The sequence below is a fragment of the Dunckerocampus dactyliophorus genome, chromosome 5 (assembly GCF_027744805.1).
Source record: "Dunckerocampus dactyliophorus isolate RoL2022-P2 chromosome 5, RoL_Ddac_1.1, whole genome shotgun sequence".
NCBI lineage: Eukaryota > Metazoa > Chordata > Actinopteri > Syngnathiformes > Syngnathidae > Dunckerocampus > Dunckerocampus dactyliophorus.
In genome coordinates this window covers 28,516,040-28,538,067 of record NC_072823.1, presented here as the reverse complement: position 1 = coordinate 28,538,067, position 22,028 = coordinate 28,516,040, and the positions used below count along the sequence as shown (strand labels likewise).

The 22,028-nt window shown below is 38.6% G+C and overlaps 1 protein-coding gene across 6 annotated transcripts in view; it reads right to left on the bottom strand.

Annotated features, from left to right (window-relative positions):
* The window catches only part of plxnb2b (plexin b2b), a 253,747-nt gene that overhangs the window by 47,606 nt on the left and 184,113 nt on the right, over positions 1–22,028 (bottom strand). For 5 of the 6 annotated variants that reach the window (XM_054775448.1, XM_054775449.1, XM_054775450.1 and 2 more), the window contains 10 exons: positions 21,017–21,176; positions 19,826–19,940; positions 16,346–16,457; positions 13,545–13,646; positions 12,879–12,974; positions 12,181–12,268; positions 10,765–10,949; positions 8,891–9,039; positions 4,790–4,901; positions 1,862–1,998 (listed from right to left, as the gene is read on the bottom strand). In XM_054775448.1, coding sequence (XP_054631423.1) covers positions 1,862–1,998; positions 4,790–4,901; positions 8,891–9,039; positions 10,765–10,949; positions 12,181–12,268; positions 12,879–12,974; positions 13,545–13,646; positions 16,346–16,457; positions 19,826–19,940; positions 21,017–21,176 — 1,256 coding nt within the window. The remainder of the gene's footprint in view (positions 1–1,861; positions 1,999–4,789; positions 4,902–8,890; positions 9,040–10,764; positions 10,950–12,180; positions 12,269–12,878; positions 12,975–13,544; positions 13,647–16,345; positions 16,458–19,825; positions 19,941–21,016; positions 21,177–22,028) is intronic. The other variant, XM_054775446.1, reaches the window with a different exon arrangement.

Sequence of the window (22,028 nt, the reverse complement as noted above, 5' to 3'; positions counted from 1 at the left end):
GCTATTCCACCCATCCCTGAGTAGATCATTCATGCATTACATATTTATATAAGAATACATTTGTTTCTTGTTCATGTTATTTTTGGAAAGATTTCATTTATTTTTAGTTCACGGGGCATCGTTTAAAATACATTCATTTGCTGATTATTATTTGGACTGATAAGTTTCATGTTTTTATTTGATATTCTTATTTTGTTGCATTAAAAGTACTGTATATATATATATATATACTGTGTATGTTTTTTCTGCACTACTTTGTGTTCTATAGCTGATGTAATGTGAACTACTACTGTGTGGAATCAATAAAGTTCTTATCTTAGCCATATGAGAAGATAAAATACATTGTTTTTGGTGCAAAACTGTTTCCCAAGTATATTAGTGCGTGTGTGAATGTATAAACGAGAGGCATTAAATCACATTTCTTTGTTGAAAGGTGCTTTATGAAAGTAAGTACATTTATTTGCATTTAAGTACAGCACAGTCTTACCACATCCAAGAAGGCTCAGTGCTCGATGCGGCGTCTACGTATATGGTTTTGACAACAGCACGTCCCGTTTCCCAAAAGTGCTTTGCTGTACTGTTGTTGTAAACAGCTGCTAAGTTACATGTTTAGAGCTCACATGGTTGTTGATTATTCAGCATTATTCCTTGGGAGTGTCTTGTCTGTTGTTATCTACCTATTACGTCGCTGTGTGATGTTTTTTTTTTTAGCTCTTTCTTTAAAATCACCGTGAGTAAGAATGATATGTGGAATGTAATTTTGCGACGTTTGTGCTAAAAGCTCTATATCGGCTTTCAATGTAGGTAAAAAACTGATACTGATGTTGGCTGATGTCACATTTGTCTGCCAATATCAGGCCGATAATTATCTGTGGCTGATATTATCGAACAACCCTAGTAATTAATTTATACCTGATTCCTTTACAAAAAACAACAGGAATCTAGGAAACTTCACCTGCACTGGCCAAGGTCCAGGTATTAATTTCACAGTCACACTGGTTAAATTTTTGGCAAAAAAGTTACTAAATCGATTTAAAGTTACTGAATCGTTGCGGATTGTATTGTTCTAAACGAACCAATATCGTTATCGTAATAATCATTACACCCGTACTGTTCGGAGTTCAGCTGGTCCAGTTAGAGCTAGAGTCAAGCCAATGAACTGCAATTCATCAGTTCATGCTCAATTACTAAATAGGACAGCTGAGGTCATGTCCTATCTCGTCTTTCAGCATAAACTCCGAGCAGGATTCATCAGTTTATCAATTCGTCATCAGTTCACGCGCGAAGACTTCATAGGGCAGCTAGAGTCATGTCCTTTCTAGTCTCTGATGAATCCTGCTCGGAGAACAGATAGTCCAATTAGAGCTAGAGTCCAGTCCTATCTAGTCTTTGAGTATGAAGGAATTCATGAACTGATGACTCCTGCCCATACTAGATAGAACAATTCATGCTCAAAGACAAGATGGACCGTTAGAGGTCATGCTTTATCAGTTCTTTAGCCCCTTCGTCAGTTCATGCTCAAAGGCTAGATAGGACAGAGTAAGGCTCCTCGCTAGTCTTTGAGCATGAACTCTGGGTGTCCTATCTAATGCTTGAGCATGGACTCCGAGCAGGCTTTATCAGTTCAGGCCAGATAGGACAGCTCTAGTCCTGTCCTTTCTGGTCTTGGAGTATGAACTAACATAGCCTGCTCATCTTCACATTGAACAGTCCAGTTGCAATCGATTCAATGCCCTGAGAATACAATAAATAAATAAATAAAACAGTGACCTGGATGAAATAAAATATTAACAGACAAATGTACAGCCGGCAGAACAATGTTGAATACATCTTGTACGACAATGCGTTCGGGTCTCCTTACACACTGCAGCCCACTCCTCCAACGGCGACCTGGATGTCCTCCTTACTACCCGTGTCCAAAAAGCTTCCAGTGATGGTAATGAGGGTGCCCCCAGCTTTGGGACCTCGACTGGGCGTAACCGCTTGAGGAATCGGGTGCTGGCGACATTAGAGGAGAGACGATGGAAACGAGATGTCAGGCGTTTATACATGAATCATGCTTAGCCACCTTCAGCAAATCACACACACGCACACACGAGCGGCAGCCCAAAGGCAAACACTTGTAGGTACACATGCGAACAAGATCCACATTCCCATCTCGCCTCCTTGATCTTCTCCGTCATCACCAGCATTCCCACACAGACTCCAACAAGAAGCACATCTGCCTCAATTTGCTGAGCAAACACTTAAGGCGGAGCACTCCCCTGTGGGGAAGCTTTAGAGATATGAAAGGCGAGTTAAAAAGCGCGGCTGCCTCTTAGAGCATTACAGAGAAAAGGAGGTCGAGAGCGCTAAAGCGGGAATGTGGCTTATCCGACATGTGCAGCGTGCATTGTACTGGAATGCCACGGCATCTACAGCATCTTGGCTTATGCAATCAGTTTGTTTGCCACAAGTAGGGGTTCTGTAGGGCATGAGAAAAACGCCACCAAAATTAAAGAAAGGGATACCAATTTTGGCCCATGTTGAGATATCAACTACTGTTACAAACGCACCAAATTTTAAAATAATTCTAATTAAAACTGTGACCTCTGTTCCGCGAACAAAATGTCAGACGCACCCCAATGGTTTTAAGAAAGCAATGAAATGTAAATCAACAAAAACCCTGGCTATATCACAAAAATGTATAGCTTCGTCTTTCGCTACATTGCATTTTGAACATTGCGCCCTCGTGCGCTCACATTTTTCAAAAATAATTAATGAATTCATGATTATTTTAAAAATATGCATATTTAAGCAAAGTTTTATTGGCCTAAATTAAGCATTTCAAGCATAAAAATGGTAAACAAACAAAAGCACAAATATAATGAATTCAGAAGATGTGATATGAAGTGTAATAAGTGACCTGTTGTGTGCGCCTTTAAGAGGCGGGGCAGGATGTGTGTGATCAGTTAGCTAGAGTTGACTATCGCTGAGTGCTAGCAGCGGGTTAGAAGTGTGTGAGTGGCTGACAGCAGCTCCTGTGTGAAAATGTTCACTGCATGTGTTTCTTAATACGAGTGCATCGTGAGTTTCTCCTTAACCATAAACAGCGGTAGCAGAGTCGTAGTCTATTATTATGTCTACTATATTGGGTAACACAGGTGTAAAGGTGACTATAGGAGTGTCATTTAATGTCTACATGGCTCTAATAATAGTAAAGACATTTTTTAGAAGGTCGTAAAAAAGGTTTTCTAGGCTGTAACTACAAAAACATTCTTTTCATTAATAGTGAATATTGAATCTTTACAGACATACATGTATTGCTGTCCTGTCTGGAACCAATTTACTGCCATAAACAAGTTATAAATATTTTTTTTTCGATGCGTTTTCTGACTACAGCAAAAGAGCTAAAACTTGTACGTAGAAGAACAAAATATAGTATAAATACATGACTCATTTGCACAAAAAACTTATTTTCTCGTAAAATTCAGATTTTGGCGTAATTAAAAAAAAGTATTATTTCAGTAAATATACACTATATTGTTTAATATTTTGACTTTATTCTCCGAAAAATTTGATATTTTTTTGGTAATATTATATTGTCCTAATATTTTGTATGAAACAATATATATGATAAACATTTCAATATTATATAAGGATGTCCGATATTGGCTTTTTTGCCGAAAACCGATATGCCGATTTTTGATTTCGATGTCCATCGATAGCGATACCGATATGCGTTACATCACATATCTTTTTCTTGAGTAAAAATGCTGTAAAGTAACAATACTCTTAAATGAGTACAGCTGTTTTGTTGGCTACTCCACCCATCTCTGAGTAGATCATTCATGTATTGCATATTTTATATAAGAATACATTTGTGTTTCTTCTGCCTTGATTTAGGATATTTTTGGAAAGATTAAATTTATTTTTTAGTAAAAGTGGTATTGTTTAAAATACATGAATTTGTTGAATATTTATTTTTTATTTATAATTATCGGTGGCCGTTAATATCGGACATCCCTAATATTATATAATTAGCATAAAATTCCAGCATTTTTTAATAATATACAACTTACCTCCCTTACTTTTACAACTTTATTTTCCTAACATTTCAACTTTATTCCCCTCTTGTAATATTACAACATTATCAACCAATATTTTGGCTTTATTTTGACTTAGCTCTGATAATTAATTACAACTTCTGTTCATGATTTTACATTTATTCTTGTAAAATAAATGTTTATTTCTTGTGAAATAAAGGCTTGATAAAAAAAAATAAAATACTGCTACCTTAGGCTTGTAAAACTATGTATAAATTTAAATATAAATATTAAATTAATTATATTAATTATTTTAATTATATATATATATATATAATTTTTTTTATATTTTCACTTTGTTCTTGTGAAATTACAACTTTTTTTGTAATACTTTGACTTTTCTGCTGCACAATTACAACTTTATCCTCCTAATACTGTATTTCGACCTATTTTTTGGACAAAATAAAACAATTATTTTCTATTTCTATGTATGTATGCATTCTTATGGCATTACTGTTTTTTTGTTTTTTCGTGTAATAGCCCTAATACTCCTTAGTAAAAACAGCTAATATGCCCGCTGCTGTGGCATGCTTTTAAACTCAAGACTTTCCATGTGGAGAGAATTCTTACCTTCCACATAAAATCCATACATGGATTTGTGTATTTGTGGACACGTCGCATGGGCAGTGTTAAATCTTTCCATGCATCTGTAAAGGGAATGAGGGCATGCAAGTAGGGGAGGCGAAGAGATTGACTGTATTTACCCTGTAGGTGAAGAATATGGAGGAGGTTCCTTTCTTTCCTCCTCTGACCTCCACATCCACTTGGCCCCACAAGGGATTACCGGGGGTCACGCGGCCGATCACGCATACCACACTGGAGGAGGAGGGGATAAAACGTGGACATAAAACATTTAACAACAGCTGAAAGCGAAAGGGCGTGGCTCGAGAATATCATTTATCCAACAAAAAATGTGTCAGTTCTTCTTGTGCCTGTATTTATTCATTCATTCATCGATATACTGTACATACATAGACAGTGGTGTGAGAAAGTGTTTACCCCCTTCTTGACTTTTTTTTTTGCATGTTTGTCACACTTAAATGTTTCAGATCATCAAACAAATTAAAATATTAGTCAATGACAACACAACTGAAAAATGCAGTTTTCAAATAAAATGTATAATATTAAGAGAGAAAAAAATCCAAACTTAGATGGGGCCCTGTGTGAAAAAGTGATTGCCCCCTAAAGCTAATAAGTGGTTGGGCCACCCTTAGCAGCAACAACTGCAATCAAGCGTTTGTGATAACTTGCAGTGAGTCTCTTTCAGCCACATTGGAGGGTTTTCCAGGACATGATTTTTTGGTAGACAGCAGAATTCATGGTTTCATTTATCACAGCAAGTCTTCCAGGTCTTGAAGCAGCAGAATAGCCCCAGACCATCACACTACCACCACATTTTACTGTTGATATGATGTTCTTTTTCTGACATGTGGCGTTACTTTTACGCCAGATGTAATGGGACACACACCTTATGAAATGTTTAACTTCTGTCTTGTCAGACCACAGAGTATTTTCCCAAAGGTCTTGGGGATTATCAAAATGTTTTCTGGCAAAATTGAGATAAGCCTTAATGTTCTTGTTGTTCAGCAGTGATTTTCGTATTGGAACTCTGCCATGCAGGCCCTTTTTGCAATGTCTTTCTTATGGTGGAGTCATGAACACTGACCTTAACTGAGGCAATTGAGGCCGGCAGTTCTTTGGATGTTGTTGTGGGGTCTTTTGTGACTTCTTGGATGAGTCGTTGCTGCACTCTTGGGGTCATTTTGGTTGGGCGGCCACTCTTGCGAAGGTTCACCACTGTTCCATGTTTTCACCATTTGTGGTTCGCTGGAGTCCCAAAGCTTTAGAAATGGCTATATAACCTTTTCCAGACTGATAGATCTCATTTAATCTCAGTTAAATTTATGTTTAAATCTCAGTTTATGGTTTTGACAGGGGGGGCAATCACTTTTTCCACACAAGACCATGTAGGTTTGGATTTTTTTCTCTCTTAACAATAAAAAGCTTCATTTAAAAATTGCATTTTGTGTTCAGTTGTGTTATAATTGACTAATATTTGAATTTGTTTGATGATCTGAAACATTTAAGTGTGAAAAACATGCAAAAGAATAAGAAATCAGGAAGGAGGCAAACTCTTTTACACCACTGTTTACATGTAATTAATGTAATTTTAGATTTTTTTGTGTACTTAAAAAAAAATAATAATAATAATTAGAATTTTCATTTTTTTACAGTGGCAAAGCACAAATGTGCAGCAATGTCCAAACGCTCCAATCACAGAAATCATCCAACGCAACAAACATGCAAACATCATAAAACAGACCTAGACGTAGAAACAAATAACACCCTGACCAAAATGGATACATTAAAGACTTTAAGGCGAAAGATATTTGTAAAATAAACCGGTGGGCTGCAAGTGCATCATTACCGTGCCGAGGGCCCACGTGGAAATAACACTAGGCGGGTGAACGGCTGAAAAAGCATGTGATTTAAGAGTGGAAACTTTCCCCGTGCGCTCATAAATCCAGACCCGTGTCTCAGCATGCAGATGCCGGGGGCAAGAGTTGGCTATAAAGGCGTCTCCATCCCGGCAAATGTCAACAGATTCTGGTGAGCGTCTGCGGGGCAGTAACGCCACTGTTTACGTTTGCACGGCGCATTTGTACGAAAAGGACGCCTGCTTGAACGCCCTCGCGCCTGCGATGCATTCACTGTTTCTTTGCAGCCAATTAAAGCACCTCTGGGACGTGATCTGCGGCGGTAAAACAACGTGTGGCTTAAGCGCGAGGCGATCCATCATTTCTCGCTTGCACGCCAAATGCGTATCTCTGAGTTTGCAGCTGCTTGGAAGGCAAAAAAGGCTGTGATTCATCACCAATCAAAACAGAAATGATTGATAGGCCAAGTATATTTACAGTCTCTGTCTCTCTCTCGCTCTGTGTTTGTTAGCATGTTAGCGACGTGAGGTCATTGGATGTGGTTTATATTTGCATTTTCACCGCCTCATACTTTTATTCCAATACATTTCACAGACTGCTAAAATTACGAGCCAGTGTCAGAGGTGAAAGTAGACCGAGAATGACCTCAACCCTTCATGGCTTCCATGACCCCTTGTAACCCATAACACACTTTCATTTCTAACCTTTAACAGATGCTCGGGACATTCTGGTGTCATTCCGTTTTGTATTTTCAAGCTATTTGGGCTGTGTTGAATGAATATAGATGGAATTTGTCAGAGGATATTCATTTTTTAAGCAAATCAGCCTAAAATGGCAACACTAAGCAGAAAAAGTGACACATTTGTTCCTCCCGGCCAAAAAATGTCCCATGGATAACCATTGGAAATGACATTTTTGATGCCACATTTACCTCAACATAAATAATTACTTTACGTTAAGATTTCAGTTTGGGCTACTGGATTTCTTTAAAAAACAAACAAAAAAATAAATGTATCCATCAGATGGCACTACTTTTTCCCATTCAAAGCATGCAGAAAAAAAAGTATACAGTCGGCCCACACTAGATTGTGGTTCAATTAATTAATAAATGCCCCACTTAAGCATCATTTTCAAGCATAAAAATGGCTAAATGAACTAAAATACAAATACAGTACAAGCCATTAATTAAAGGGATCGTTCAGAGTTGTTGACATGAAGTTGTATGGCATCCCCGTCAGCAGTTTAGTGTATCAACAGTGACTTACCCCCAACTTTGTTCCGTGAGCGGAGTTCTGGTTGGATTTTGGTGAGGAGGAACATAGTTCCGGTTGGTTGCTGGGGTCACTTACTGAGTTTGGCTTCTCAAAACAACATGCGTTCAAAAGAAATCCACTCACGGAACAAAGTGGGGAGTAAGTCACTGTTGATACACTAAACTGCTGATGAGGATGCCAACTACTGTATCTTGTGAATGTAGGAGGGATGCTCCGATCAATTCCGATACCGATTATCCATGAGTGAAATCGTCCAATACCAATGGCATGAATTAACTGTAAATTTTTCATTTGGCCCAGGGTGTTTTTTTATGGAGGCCAGAATTCCTGGCTGCACCCGTCCTATTGGCTATGTCATCTGGAAAAAAAGGAACGATGACGCCACCTTCATTTAGACAACATATTTTACTTCCATTTTCAAGAGAGCACATACCACTTGTGAAATTTACAGAGGATGAGACAACGTCTTTAAAGAGACTTTGGACGTGAGAGTACATTGTCATCCAGGTAGCACTTAGGTAAGACACCAGTCTGCGAACCCGGTGTCTTCCACCTCTGACAAAGGCTGGTCATCTAGTACTATTAGTTCAATTATTTGTTGGGTTATTAGCTTAGCCTTCCGATTGTCACGCACATACGAGGGAGTTTTGTCCAGCATTTTGGCTGCATTAGCTACCGTTTGACTGATGATCACACCATGAGCCTCGAAAACTCACCATACTCCGTGAAGTATTTGATCTTCAAATGCCGTATTAAATGAAAGCTTATTAACGTGCAACCCCGGCAAGATATTTTTTCATAGCATGTTTTGAATTTGATATCACTCGCACAAATTTTTTCGAGGAGGCATTTTTATCATGCAAATATACTTAAGTAACCCCAATAACTAACCGGAACTACGTTTCTCATCACCCAAATCCAAAAAGACCTGGGCTCACGGGACCAAGTGGGGGCGTAAGTCACTATTGATGCACTACACTGCTGATGGGGCTGTCCTACAACCTGGTTGTAGATATGTTTTAGATTTACATTTTGAGCTTGCTGCACGGCCGTGAGACCATGCTGCATTTTGTTTGTCGTAGTTTTTCCTCACCTCGTGGAGACCGAGTACTTCTCCTGCTGATGAATACAGGGCTCCCCGGCCACAGTGATGTGTTTAATGTCCTCCTTGCGGATTCCCAGGTTGGAGCCACGGATGGTGACGGCGATGCCGCCCTCCAGGGGGCCATAGCGAGGGATGATCTGTGTGAGGGAAAGGTATTGGAAGAGCAAAAGAAGGGGTGGATTGGATATTTACAAAAACATAAGTGTCTCATTTGGTTATGTCTGACGGTGGAACCTTCAGGACATCATTTACATTAGGTACACCTGCACAATCTAATACGAGATATGTTTTACAAATTCTATTTTTAAAAAGAAAACAATGCTAATTGACACATTCAGAGAGGTATCAATGTGACAGTATGTTTATTGTATTTGTGTAAATAAATCTTCGCTTCGCCTGCAGCAACATGTTTAACAAGGATACAAAAACGCTACAGTACAGAGGAACGGTGCCAGGACGAAAAGGCACAGTCACAGGAGTGAAATATGCGTGAGTGACTTACATTTTTTTGTACTGATCATTAAGGTTGATCATTAAAATTCAAACAAAGGTTAGAACTTTTTTGAGAGTGTTTTAGAGGGAAATGTGAGAAAATGTTATTGCCGGTCAGAGAAAAGTGTAAAAAGTGTATGGTAGAGGGTTTTACAGCCTTTAAAAATAACAATTGCAAAACAATGAAGTTGGCTGCTATTATTATTGTTGCGGGCTATTTTGGGAACCTATCCCAATCCCTAATTTATTAAATATATATTAAAATAATAATACAAATGAGAAAGAAGATTTCAAATACACTAGGTCCCCAACTTACGAACATCCGACAAGCGAACATTCGGAGATACGAACGCAAGCCGACTGGTCTATATTTTCATGTATTTTGCCTTGTAGTAACTCCATCAGTATTTATACTGCTACATGCTTGACCAGTAGAGGGCACTGTGACACTGCTAATGGGGCCAACAGGTAGAGGAAGAAGAGGAAGAGGAGAGAGGAAGGCTAAGAGTTGTATGATACAACCCGGACAGAGCGTGTGATTAAAGTTTATGAAGAGTTAATAGGCCTGCTTAATTCTACACCACCCACAGAACACTACCTCTTTTAGAAGAGTCTAACAACGACGACGATTTGTCCTTTTTTCAATAACTCCTCCTCCTTGTCCACCACAAGGACGTATGCTCGACCACTCCTCTTCAAAGGTAAATAACATTTATCATTACGTATTATTATATCACTTTTATTATTGTTTTTTTCATGAATTATCCTCGTTTAATATTACTACTGCATCCAAAGTCATATTTACATACATACACATATACTGTATATGTATACACGTACATGTAGTACCTATATCATTGCTAATATTACCTTTTCCCCAACTTAAGAACAATTCGACTTGCGAGCGGTTGTCTGGAACCAATTGTGTTTGTTAGCTGGGGACTTAGTGTATTGATATTTTTTAATACAGCTCTTGTTTTGGCTCTCATTAAAGTGAGCAATAAACATATTTTACAGTTGAACATTAAACTGGAGGGGAAAAACCCCATTAAAAAGTCACTTTTTCTCCATGCATTAAAAATGAATGAAAAAGCAAACAGTAGTAAAACTCCGTTATTACAAACAAGCCCGTCATTGTGTTTGGCCTTCACCAAACCAGATTAAAAATTGATCCTTGGAGACTTCGAAATGTTTTAACTAATGAATGAAGTAAAAAAAAAAAAAAAATCTAACACCACCCAATCAATGATAGACTTTTTTTTTTTGCTTGGAAATGACAACAATACTGAGTCTCCAAGTCCTCCAGGAGAAACGACAAATGATCCTTCTTACGACTAATCACACTTTTATTTTTCAATAAAGTGACTCACATCAGTGATTTCGGGGGCGGGACACTCGGCGTGATGGGGGTCCTCTGAGCCTTGCTGGTCGGGGGCACACAGCTGTTCATAGACGCAGGCCTTGTGCTTGGAGCACCACACACATCTGTACTTAGGGTCGGCGTTCTTGCACAAACTGCAGTCCTCTCTGCCCACTGAGCAGTTGTACAGGGTGACTGCGCAAGAAATAACCACAATAGCAAGAAATAACCACAATAGCAAGAAATATGTTACGCACAGGACACACACACTGCCTGTTTACACAGTGTTGGAACCTGACATAGTACAATGCGGAATTCCACTCAAAATTTCAGGTCAACTATGTCCCTAAGTTGTACAAATGCGGGACCTTAGCAAATCTCCTGATAGAGCACAACGCTTGGCCTGTTGTGCTTTTTATTTGGCTTTTTGGGGGAGTGTTGAAAGAAGAAAACGTGAAAAAAACAAGACAAATTCATCCTTAAGATTAAGACAGACAGTTTTGTTGTTTTTCCAATGTAACATGAGCAGCATGTAGAGGGAGATAAATCTCCTCCCTGCTGACCACTCGTGATTCTTGAATTCTTGAATCTAAATGATAATAATAATCATAATCATAATCATCCTGATCATCATTCATCATCATAATAATAAATACATGAAGAAATGCTGACAAAATAATGATAATAACAACAATAAAATAATACAAATAATAATCATAATAACAGTAATAGTTGAATAATAATAAAAATTCAATAATAATAATAATAATAATAATAATAATAATAATAATAATAAAATAAAGACATGCTGAGAATATAATAATACTATAATAACAGCAACAGCAATAATAATAATAATAATAATTTAATAATAGCAGCAATTCAATAATAATACAAATCCAACACGAATTCAATAATAAAAATAATAATATTTTTAATTAATTAATCATTTACATTAATGTTCATTAATGTAATAATCGTAACAATGTAATAATATTTTAATAGTAATAATTTATTATTAATGCAATAATACAAATTTTTAATAGTAACAATTTAATAACAACAATACTCATACAATAGCAATAGCAATAATAAATACATGAAAAAATGCTGAGAAACTAACAAGAGTTAAAAAAAATACTACACCATTAATAATAACAATAATTTAATAATAGTAACAATTCCATAATAATAATAAATGAATGAAAAGATGCTGAGAAAATAATGATGATATTACTACTACTACCACTACTAATAATAACTATTTAATATGAATACTAATTTAAGAATAATAATCTAAAAAAAGAATATATTTAATCCAGACCTATTTAAAATATCTATTTAAGGTAGCCAATATAATATTAATTTAGAACATTTCATTGAACATGTTTGGATGCTTTTACTGCATCTTATTTTGGAAACATACCATTTAGCGTGCTGTCCATCTTCTTTCCCAGCTCTTTGTCCTTCACGTAAAGAACAACGTTGGTCTCCGGTGACTTATCGTAGGAAAACTACAAGAATGATTGGAAGGGGAGGAAAAAAATATATTAATATCGAATCCAGTGATTTACACCACTGTAGCCCTTCTACATGGTGGGCCGTTTGCGCAGAAAAAAAAAACATTTCACGTCTGATAGATTTTCTGTCAGAACACAGCTGCGAGCAAAGCGCTGCTTGAGCTCATACTGTTCAGACACCACGAAAATAAGCACACGGTCGCTTAAAGGATGCGTCCATTAGAGGGAGCCACTCAGCCTCAGGGTAGACCGCATGTGTAAAATGGGCTGTGTAAATATGCAATATGTAAAAACGACTTCATAATAACATTGTGTAATATGTCACAGCTCTTCTTGTTTGGTCTTTTCACCTCCTTGTGGGCGTATTTGGCACTGTATTACTCTAAAGATCAATTTTGGTAAGCATAAACACATTGATGGCAGCCCAAAGAAATTTCAGCATTGCTAAAAATCCATTTTAACTCGCAAATATTTCAATAAATCAGGCCACATCTTCTCCAATTGGAATGGAAAGCTGCAGGATAACAAAGAAACTGTGGATGGGGGATGAAACTTGACAGGCAAACATGATCATCATTAACACATCAAAATGACCAAAACTGACATTAAATCCACTGAAGGTGTAGAAAGGTCCGTCCTCAAAGTTGACCTCCTCCTCCACATTTCTCATGAGCTCGGTGCCGATGGTGAAAACATGCCCCTGGGAGACACGGAGTAGGAAAAGGTGGCTGGTATAGTAGCTTTTAAAAGCATGTCTAGTGAGGCACAATAATAATGTGAATTGAAACACACGTCCCCCTTCTACACCCATTTCACACATGCACCACAATCCCCATGAACCCAATTCCAGAAACGACCAAGTTAAATTCTACCAATGTCATCAATGAAGTGTGCACTTTACAGTCTTTGCATATGGGGACACAGGGGTATAAACAGGGGACGTTTTAGTTTTTTTGGGGGTATTGGGACCCCCAAAAGGCGGGCACTTATATTATAGAACAACTCTTTCTGTGAACTCCAACTACACTCAAGAAGAGGCCCACTCGACCTGAAGTTGTTTAACAGTTGTTCTTTCATAACATGTTTTGCTAAACACTCCTTTTAGTGTCAAGTGCACCCTTTTACCTATGCTCGAGGTCTGCCAAAAGCCACACTCCCGTAGATGACAGGATGTCCAGATAAGGAGTAACTTCAGGTAATGTCATGTCATTTGTTATTGTTTACAACTCTATGTAGCTGTTGCTGAATAAACGACTCTCCACGACGCTACCTGGTAAAGGTCCAGATTGATGCCCTCAAAGCTGATTGGCTTCTTGTAGCCTACAGGGATCAGCATCGGGTCGGGATTCTCGAACTGAGGACACTTTGCACCCTGAGAAAAGAACACATAAGAACACGTGTGAACAATCCGGCACACAATGCCAAATAAGGCATGTTGTTGTTTGTGGGCTTGCAAAAAGAGTCCAAATACAAAGACTTTATCTTCCACTTTGTTGACATTTTTTTTTTTTTTTACACTTGCTTTCATTTCTCTGTGAGCAATGCATGAGTCATAGGAGCTGGCTGAATAAGACTGGATAAAAGCTGTTTTGCTTTGTTTTTAGTTTACATGATAACAGCGCTTTTAAAGGAAAAAAACTTGCTTGCTTGCCAGCTTTACCTTTTTTCCATCAAAATGTTAGAAACGGCCGTCTTTCTAACTAAAAAAAAAAAACATAAAAACTGTGTTATTTTGCAAATGTGTTAAATAACAACAGGCTTTTTGGCTGCGGCTGCACTTTTCTTGGTCACTGATTTGGTCACAGCGTTTACATGCTCATTCACGCAGTCTTCATCCGCTGTGGAGCACCTACACAACAATGGGCGCGCTGTGATTTCACGGGAGAGAAAGTAATGCACAGAGATTATGAGGTCTGATTTTTTCGAGGAGGCATTTTTGTGATGCAAATGTATTACTCCTTTGAACGCATATTGTTTTGAGAAGCCAAACTCTTTACTCAGGGGGATTTTTTGACATGAAGTTGTATGACACCCCCATTAGCAGTGGACTATATCAACAGTGACTTAGCCGCCCCCCCATTAGTCCCGTGAGTCCAGTTTTGGTCGGATTTCCGTGCCGAGGAACGTACTTCTGCTTAGTTGCTGGGTCATTTAAGTAAAGTGTTTGGCTTCTCAAAACATCGTCAGCATCGTCCTCTGCATTCATTTTGAGTGCAGAACGTTTTGGTTCAGAGTCACAATGCTAGCTGTTTGCTAGCAATCAACACAACAGGAGACACGGCATGGGGGAGTTTGATAGGCAATGGTCCACAGTCCCTTAGCCAATCAGGACGCAGAACACAATGCGCGTTCACACACTGTAAAAAAAAAAAAAAAAAAAAAAAAAAAGCATGCAAAATTGCACACAAAAAAAAATCCGTGAAACAGCGAGGCCGCGAAACGTGAACTGCGATGGTTCACACAAATAAAAGGCCAAACAAAAAGACAATCCACACAAAAGTTTATGTTTTAATAATGACCTATTTCCCTGGGGGCCTTGGAATTCACAAATACATTACATAAAAAAAATCACAGTTAATCCATGTGCTTGGTATCGGCCGATCTCATTCATGGATGATTGGTATCGGAATCAGCAACACTGGATTGGAGCAGCCCTAATGCAGATGTGTTTCGCACATGGGCAGAACGGATCATGCTTCTGGTACGGATTGAGTAGTGACAGTGGTAATGAAAAATACGTTTTGCTATCTAGTGTTCCCTCGTTTATCGTGGGGGATATGTCCCCAAAATGGCCCGCAATAAGTGAAATCCACAAAGTATCCAACTTCATTTTTTTACAATGATTATATGTTGTAAGGCTGTAACCCCCCCCCCCCCCACACACACACACACACACACACACAGATGTTATACACTTTTCTCTGACAGGCAATAACATTTTCTCACATTTCTCTCTTCTTTAAACACTCTCTGAATTTTAATGATCAACCTTAATGATCAACAGAAGAAATGATTAAGACACTCATGAGGATTTCACTCATATGACCGTGTCTTTTCGTCCTGGCGCCATTCCGCTGTACTGTAGCGTTTTTGTATCCTTATTAAAACATATTGCAACAGACGAACCGTAGATTCATTTACAAGTTAGCGATGACACAGAAGACATAGCTACAGCCAATCAGGACTCAGAAAACAATGGGCGGCGCAGACAGACGAGAGAGGGAAGAGATAGACACTCAACTTCCTGCAATGCAATTCTTCTTAAAGGGCCAGGCTTGGCCTGTAACAGCGTTCATACACTGTAACAAAAAAAAAAGAAGCACTAAAAAAAAAAAATCTGTGAATCTGCGAAAAGTGAACCGCGATAGAGCGAGGGAACACTGTACTAGGAAGGCGTCGCACATACGTGCCGCTTCCGACAAGATCCGTTTCTTCTCCAGTAAGCAGGGAAAGGAGAAGGCAAAAAAGCTGGTCACCAACTATTGCAGCTGTATTTTCTGCTTCCAGTACTACTGATCACCCTACTGATAGTACCTCAACATTGCCTGTATATTGCATTTGATTTGTTTCCATACATTTTCAACATAAATGAACGTATCCATTAATTAATAACAATATCATACCACACCACCATCAAAGGAGTTTAACATTACAAAGAAAAAGAATAGAACAAATAGAAAGAAATATTCACCACCTGCGGTCCCGGGGACTCACTACATTGAAAACCTATCAACACCAGTGAACAGGCGAAGGCACCGACGCTGCAGAGCGAGTGCGTGTTTCATGAGAAAATTCCGGCACGGCAGGCAGGTTGTTTTCGCCGGAGTCATCCTATTTCCCAGTGTCAATATGTAAAGCACGCAGCGTACAAGACAATCTCATCTGCAGCGACAGATAAGCGTATCAGGCAAACATCTGCTGACTTGTAAATTGATACAGCAGCCTCCAATAAACGACGGCAGCTGATACCGGGATTAGTTTCACTTTTTAATTACTTTCCTGTCGCTGTTGAGATTGTATTCTTTTGCTCGGTGTGGAGAGACCTTGACCTGGCACTGACTCGTGACCAACCTGTCGGTGCTTGATGATGTTAGCACCCAGCACGCCGTCGTCCATGTCGCTACACGTGTGGTCGTGGGTGTTCCACTGGCAGCGCCACGGACTGGCCACGCATGACATGCACCTACAACATAACACAACAAAACACATAGATGACAACATGATTTCATCCTTGGGGGCCCTAGTTCCCAAAATGGTCCGTGTCATAAAAGTCTAAGACAAATGCAATATACAGTTGTGTGAAAAAGTGGTATTTTTGCATGTTTGTCACACTTAAATATTTCAGATCTTCAAACAAATTGAAATATTAGTCAATGACAACACAACTGAACAGAAAATGTAGTTTTTAAATGAAAGATTTTATTACTAAGAGAACCTACATGGCCCCGTGTGAAAAAGTGATTGCCTCCCGTTGCTCCCCTCCCAGAAAGAAAGCAATTGAGATCTATCAGTCTGGAAAAGGTTATAAAGTCATTTCTAAACCTTTGGGACTCCAGCGAACCACAGTGAGAGCCATTATCTGCAAATGACAAAAACATGGAACAGTGGTGAACCTTCCCAGGAGTGTCTGGCCAACCAAAATGAACCCAAGAACGCCGCGACGACTCATCCAAGAGGTCACAAAAGACCCCACAAAAACGTCCAAAGAACTGCAGGCCTCACTTGCCTCAGTTAAGGTCTGTGATCGTGACTCCACCATAAGAAAGACACTGCAAAAAGGGCCGCATGACAAATTTCCAGTATGAAAATCACTGCTCAACAACAAGAACATTAAGGCTCATCTCAATTTTGCCAGAAAACATCTTGATGATCCCCAAGACCTTTGGGAAAATACTCTGTGGTCTGACCAATACTCTGTGTCTACCAAAAAGCCCTGGTCCAGGAGTCGCAAGAGTGCTTGTTGTCAAAGATATCAGCGATTTGGATACATATTAAAGATCATACTACTACTTTTCACACAGGGACATGTAGCTTTGCATTTTTTTCCCCTTAATAATAAAAAAGATTCATTTAAAAACTGCATTTTATATTCAGTTGTGTTGTCAATGACTAATATTTAAATTAGTTTGATGATCTGAAACATTTAAGTGTGACAAACATGCAAAAAAAAAAGAAATCAAGAAGGGGGCCAACACTTTTTCACACCACTCTATCCTACTATTCCTTGTAAAAGCTTAATAAAAACAATGTGTAACTATTTTTTACCACTTTCCTCATGTCAAATTCGCTCAACAACTTCACAGATAATTTTTTTATGCTCTTTCTGTCATAAGATCCGCTGTTTTTTCCCCCCAAAGCAAAAACACAAGATATACAATATTTTCCAAAAATTAGGCGCAAAGTGTAATATTTAGGTTGAGGTTGTTACCGCCTTAACTTGGTATGTGGTTGATAACAATGACTGATTTTGATGCATTATTATTTTTGGAGTTAGTGAGAGTATATACTCTATATACAGTATAAATAAAACGTACACCTTTGGCTTTTTAAGTAGAGCTACAATATGCAAAAAACAAGAAGGGGGAGTGAGAAAAAAAGCATTTTGAAAAAGTAATTTATTGAAAACAACATTTAAACTGAATTAGGCTGTTTTTTAGCTGATCAAAAGTTTAAGACCACCGCTAAAAAAAAAGAACAAAAAAACTCTCCAAACCAGAAGAAAAAATGTTCTCAGTAATGAGTAGCTCCACCGTTCATGTCAATCATTTCAAACTACCTGTTTTACTGTGCATATGACGATAAAACTCTTGACTCTTGAATCTCTCTTGATGCGAATGTTCCCAGGAGGCTAGTGGGAACATTGCTCCAAGTGGTGAAGATGGTCAAGCCAGCATTGTGAACTGCAGCGTTGTCCTGCAGCTGTTACCACACAGATGAGGGCCCTCAGTCATGAGGGATGCCCGCTGCAACATCTGCATCCGTTTGACGACCCTGCACCACCTGAAGCTCCAGTGTTCCACTGAATGAAAAAGCACTTCAGATCATGATGGACCCCCCCTCCACTGTGCCGGGTAGAAAACATCTCAGGTGGGATCTCCTTGTCATGCCAGTAACGTTGGAAGCCATCTGGACCGTCAAGGTTACATTTTTTCTCATCAGAGAATAAAACTTTTTTCCACCTTTCAGTGTCCCATGTTTGATGCTCCCTGGCAAAGTCTAGTTTTGTGGCGTTGAGGGAAACGAGGTCTTTGAATTAGTTTTTGTTTTTTAAACCCTTTTCCCGCAGATGCCGTCTGCACCAGTAAGTGCCTTAATGTGGGTGGAAGATCCTGGAAGATCCTCAGGCTCAGCGCAGGTGTGATTTTTTTTTTTTTTTTTTTTGGGTCTACCACTTGACTTTGTTGTTCCATAATGCTCAGGACTGATTTACTGCGTCCAACCTCAGCAGCCATGGCACGCTGCGAGAGGCCTTGCATATGCAGCTCGACAATCCGACCACGTTCAAAAAGAGAAAGCTTCTTAGCTTTAGCCATCAGGAGGGCATGACAGTGTGAATGCCTGACAGAAAATGAACATTTTGAGCAGATTTTGGCTTTTATAGCCTGTGGTCTTAAACTTTTGATCAGCTGATAAACAACCTATTTCAGTTTTTTCTTTCTTTTGTTTAAGTTACAAGTTCAAAATGCTTTTTGTCTCACTCCCCCTTCTTGGTTTTGCATATTGTAGCTCTACGTAAAACCTCATTAAGATCCAAAGGTGCAAAATGCAAATTCTAGCAATTTTTCAACTGATCAGGTCTGTATATGTACAGTATATATAAAGTAGATATAAAACATACACTTTTGGCCCCTAGGTCCCAAACGGTCCCTGTCATAAAAATCTAATCAAAAGAATCTATATATTTGATCTTGTTTTTTTCAGTTTTGAATCAAGCAAATGTAGTTATGTATGTTATGTATGTTATGTAGTTGTAATGGGGGTCAAGGAGACCAAATTGGTCCTGAGGGTAAAGAGTGTAGCCATGTGTGAAAATATCCTAGATCCTTGCAAAAGAGGGGATCATTAAATTGTAAAAATAATCATCAAAAAAACAAATCCTGGCCATGTTTCACAGTTACTCTGAATATATTGAGAATCAAAATGCGTTTGGTCCCCCGAAGGTGCCTCAAGGGTTAAACATGCAAACTCATCAAAAGGGAAAATCCATGTTGGTGACAGCAAAATGGATTTCAGCTACTCCACATAAGCAAAGCTCGTTCATCACGTGCGGCGCAGCATGAAATAAATGAAAAAGAAAAAAATTGGAAGAAAAAAAACAAACAAAAAAAACCAAAGACAACATGTGGTGAGATCGACTTTCATATTTTGATTAATGAAAAAGAAAAAAAGGTAATTTCCTTCGCTCGCTGATGAAAAAAAAGGAAAGTGGAGAAATAAAAATGCATTCAAAAGTCATTCATCTGTTTACACACACACGCACGCACGCACGCACGCACGCACGCACGCACGCACACACACACACACACACAGCAAGGCATTGACGTCACTCACGGCGTGTTTTCAGACTTCTTCACGGTGGCGGCGCAGTTGTAGAACTGGTAGTCACGCGTGACCAACTCCACCGTATTGTTGACGAAAATGCTCACCGGCACGGCCACGAAATCTGCTGACAGCACAAAAAAATGAACAATCAATCAATCAATCAATCACTGAGAACACTCCAGACGCACAAACATCACAAAATTAAATGAACAATACTGGAGGTTGTGAGAGTGTAGTCTCCTTCTGGTAATAATAATAAAAAAAACTTACAGCTTTGTTGAAATTTGTGTCAACAAAAGGGCTATAACAATCCAATCCATTATTATTATTATTTTTAGGAATTAAATATTATGATTTAACAAATACTTAATAATAAACAAATTAAATTATTCAAACAGTAATAATTGATGATTTTTACACATTTGTTAAATGACAAAAAATATCATTATAGTTAAAGTTTGGTTCAAGTTTGCGCCCAGAAAAAAACTATATGAATCCAATTTATAGTTATTATTATTATTATTAGTCTATAATGTTTAGCAGCAATTAAATATTTACTAATAATTAAAAAAAATATTCATACAATATTAACTGTCGATTTTTACACCGTTAAATAAAACATTTACAAATAAAGTTGTGTGTAACATTTGCGTACAGAAAAAATATAATATATATATAAATATAATATAATTCCAATCCATTATTATTATTATTAGTAGTAGTAGTAGTAGTAGTAGTAGTGAATTGAATTCTTTAAAAAATCTAATAAAAAAATATTGCATTGACAGATAAAGTGATGGTTTTTCTTCCTGTATGAAAATGTGCACAATGATATGAATACATGCTGCTTTGCTTGGTTTAGCGAAAAAGGCGCAGGTGAATAAATGCGGGATGTGTTATTGTACTGTGTGAATGAGGCTTACGTACCTGTTGTTAAAATGTGAACAGCGTGTTAAAATAATGCCAAGCCTGCGTTTGGACTCCCTACAAGCTCACAAAAAACAGCGCACTCGTGGCTACTGTAAATGGAATTGTTAAACACCGATAAAGTGCTAATTCCACCACTTCTCTCAGCCGAAAAGCACATTTTCTTCATATTTAATAAAAGTGGGCTCATTCATAATGCAAGAGAACTTATTCATGAAAAACCTCCCTCGGATGATTCAATTAAAACACTTGCACATTTTAGCTACATTGTACCTTGGTCCTCAGGTGTTTGGGGTATTAGCGAGGGACGGGGCAGGTCGCAGGAGACCTGGCCGGAGTCCCACATGACGCCCTCGCTCTGGAAGTTCTTGAAGGAGCACTGCAGACGGTCCGAAGGGCCGATGGCAGGCAGGGAGGAGATATTGATCTTCACCTTTAGGAGAGAATTGAATTATGCACGAGTGGAGTCATGATGGCTGCTGACCTACTCGCCTGCTGGGGAGGAATTATTCATACTTTCCTTCATGGCTTGAAAGAACATACAGAAAGAAGTCACTATCGAGAAAATTTACCATCATTTAGTTAACTGGATTTTTAAACTATTACGGTTAATCATGATGTTTAATGAATGATCTCTAATGAATGAACTCCTGTTTCCATCATCATGATGCTTATCCCTCATAGAAGGTGAACACACCCCTAAAAAAAATACCAGGTTTTCCTAAAGGAAAAAAAAAAAAGACACCATGACAAATCGTTTCAAAAGTATTTTTGTAAATAAATCAATTAAAAACCTGTATTTTAGAGCATTAAAAAAATGCACAATAACATGTCTGTCTGGACACCGGGCAATATTTGATGACACTTCCCCGCCGAGATGCTCCAAATGTGTCAGACAGCAAGGGCGACTCATGCGGACAGCCCCCCTCAGCTCACCACACAGATTTTTAAAAATCCTACGTACGTGTCAGTGCGTGCTGTCCAAAATCTAGCCCTCATCCAGCCCTTGTGTGTATGCACGTTTAATAAACTGGTTCAAGTCCTATCTGGAGGACAGAAAGTACTTTGTTGGAATTGGTAAGTGTGTCACAGACCAAATGGCTATGACCTGTGGGGTTCCCCAGGGGTCAATCCTGGGACCCCTATTGTTCAATCTGTGCATGCTTCTTTTAGGCCAGCTCATACGCAGCTGCAATGTGTCCTACCACAACTATGCAGACCACACTCAGCTCTACGTGACGGCAGGTGAACATGGTCCTGCAGATGTACTTTGTCACTGCATCAA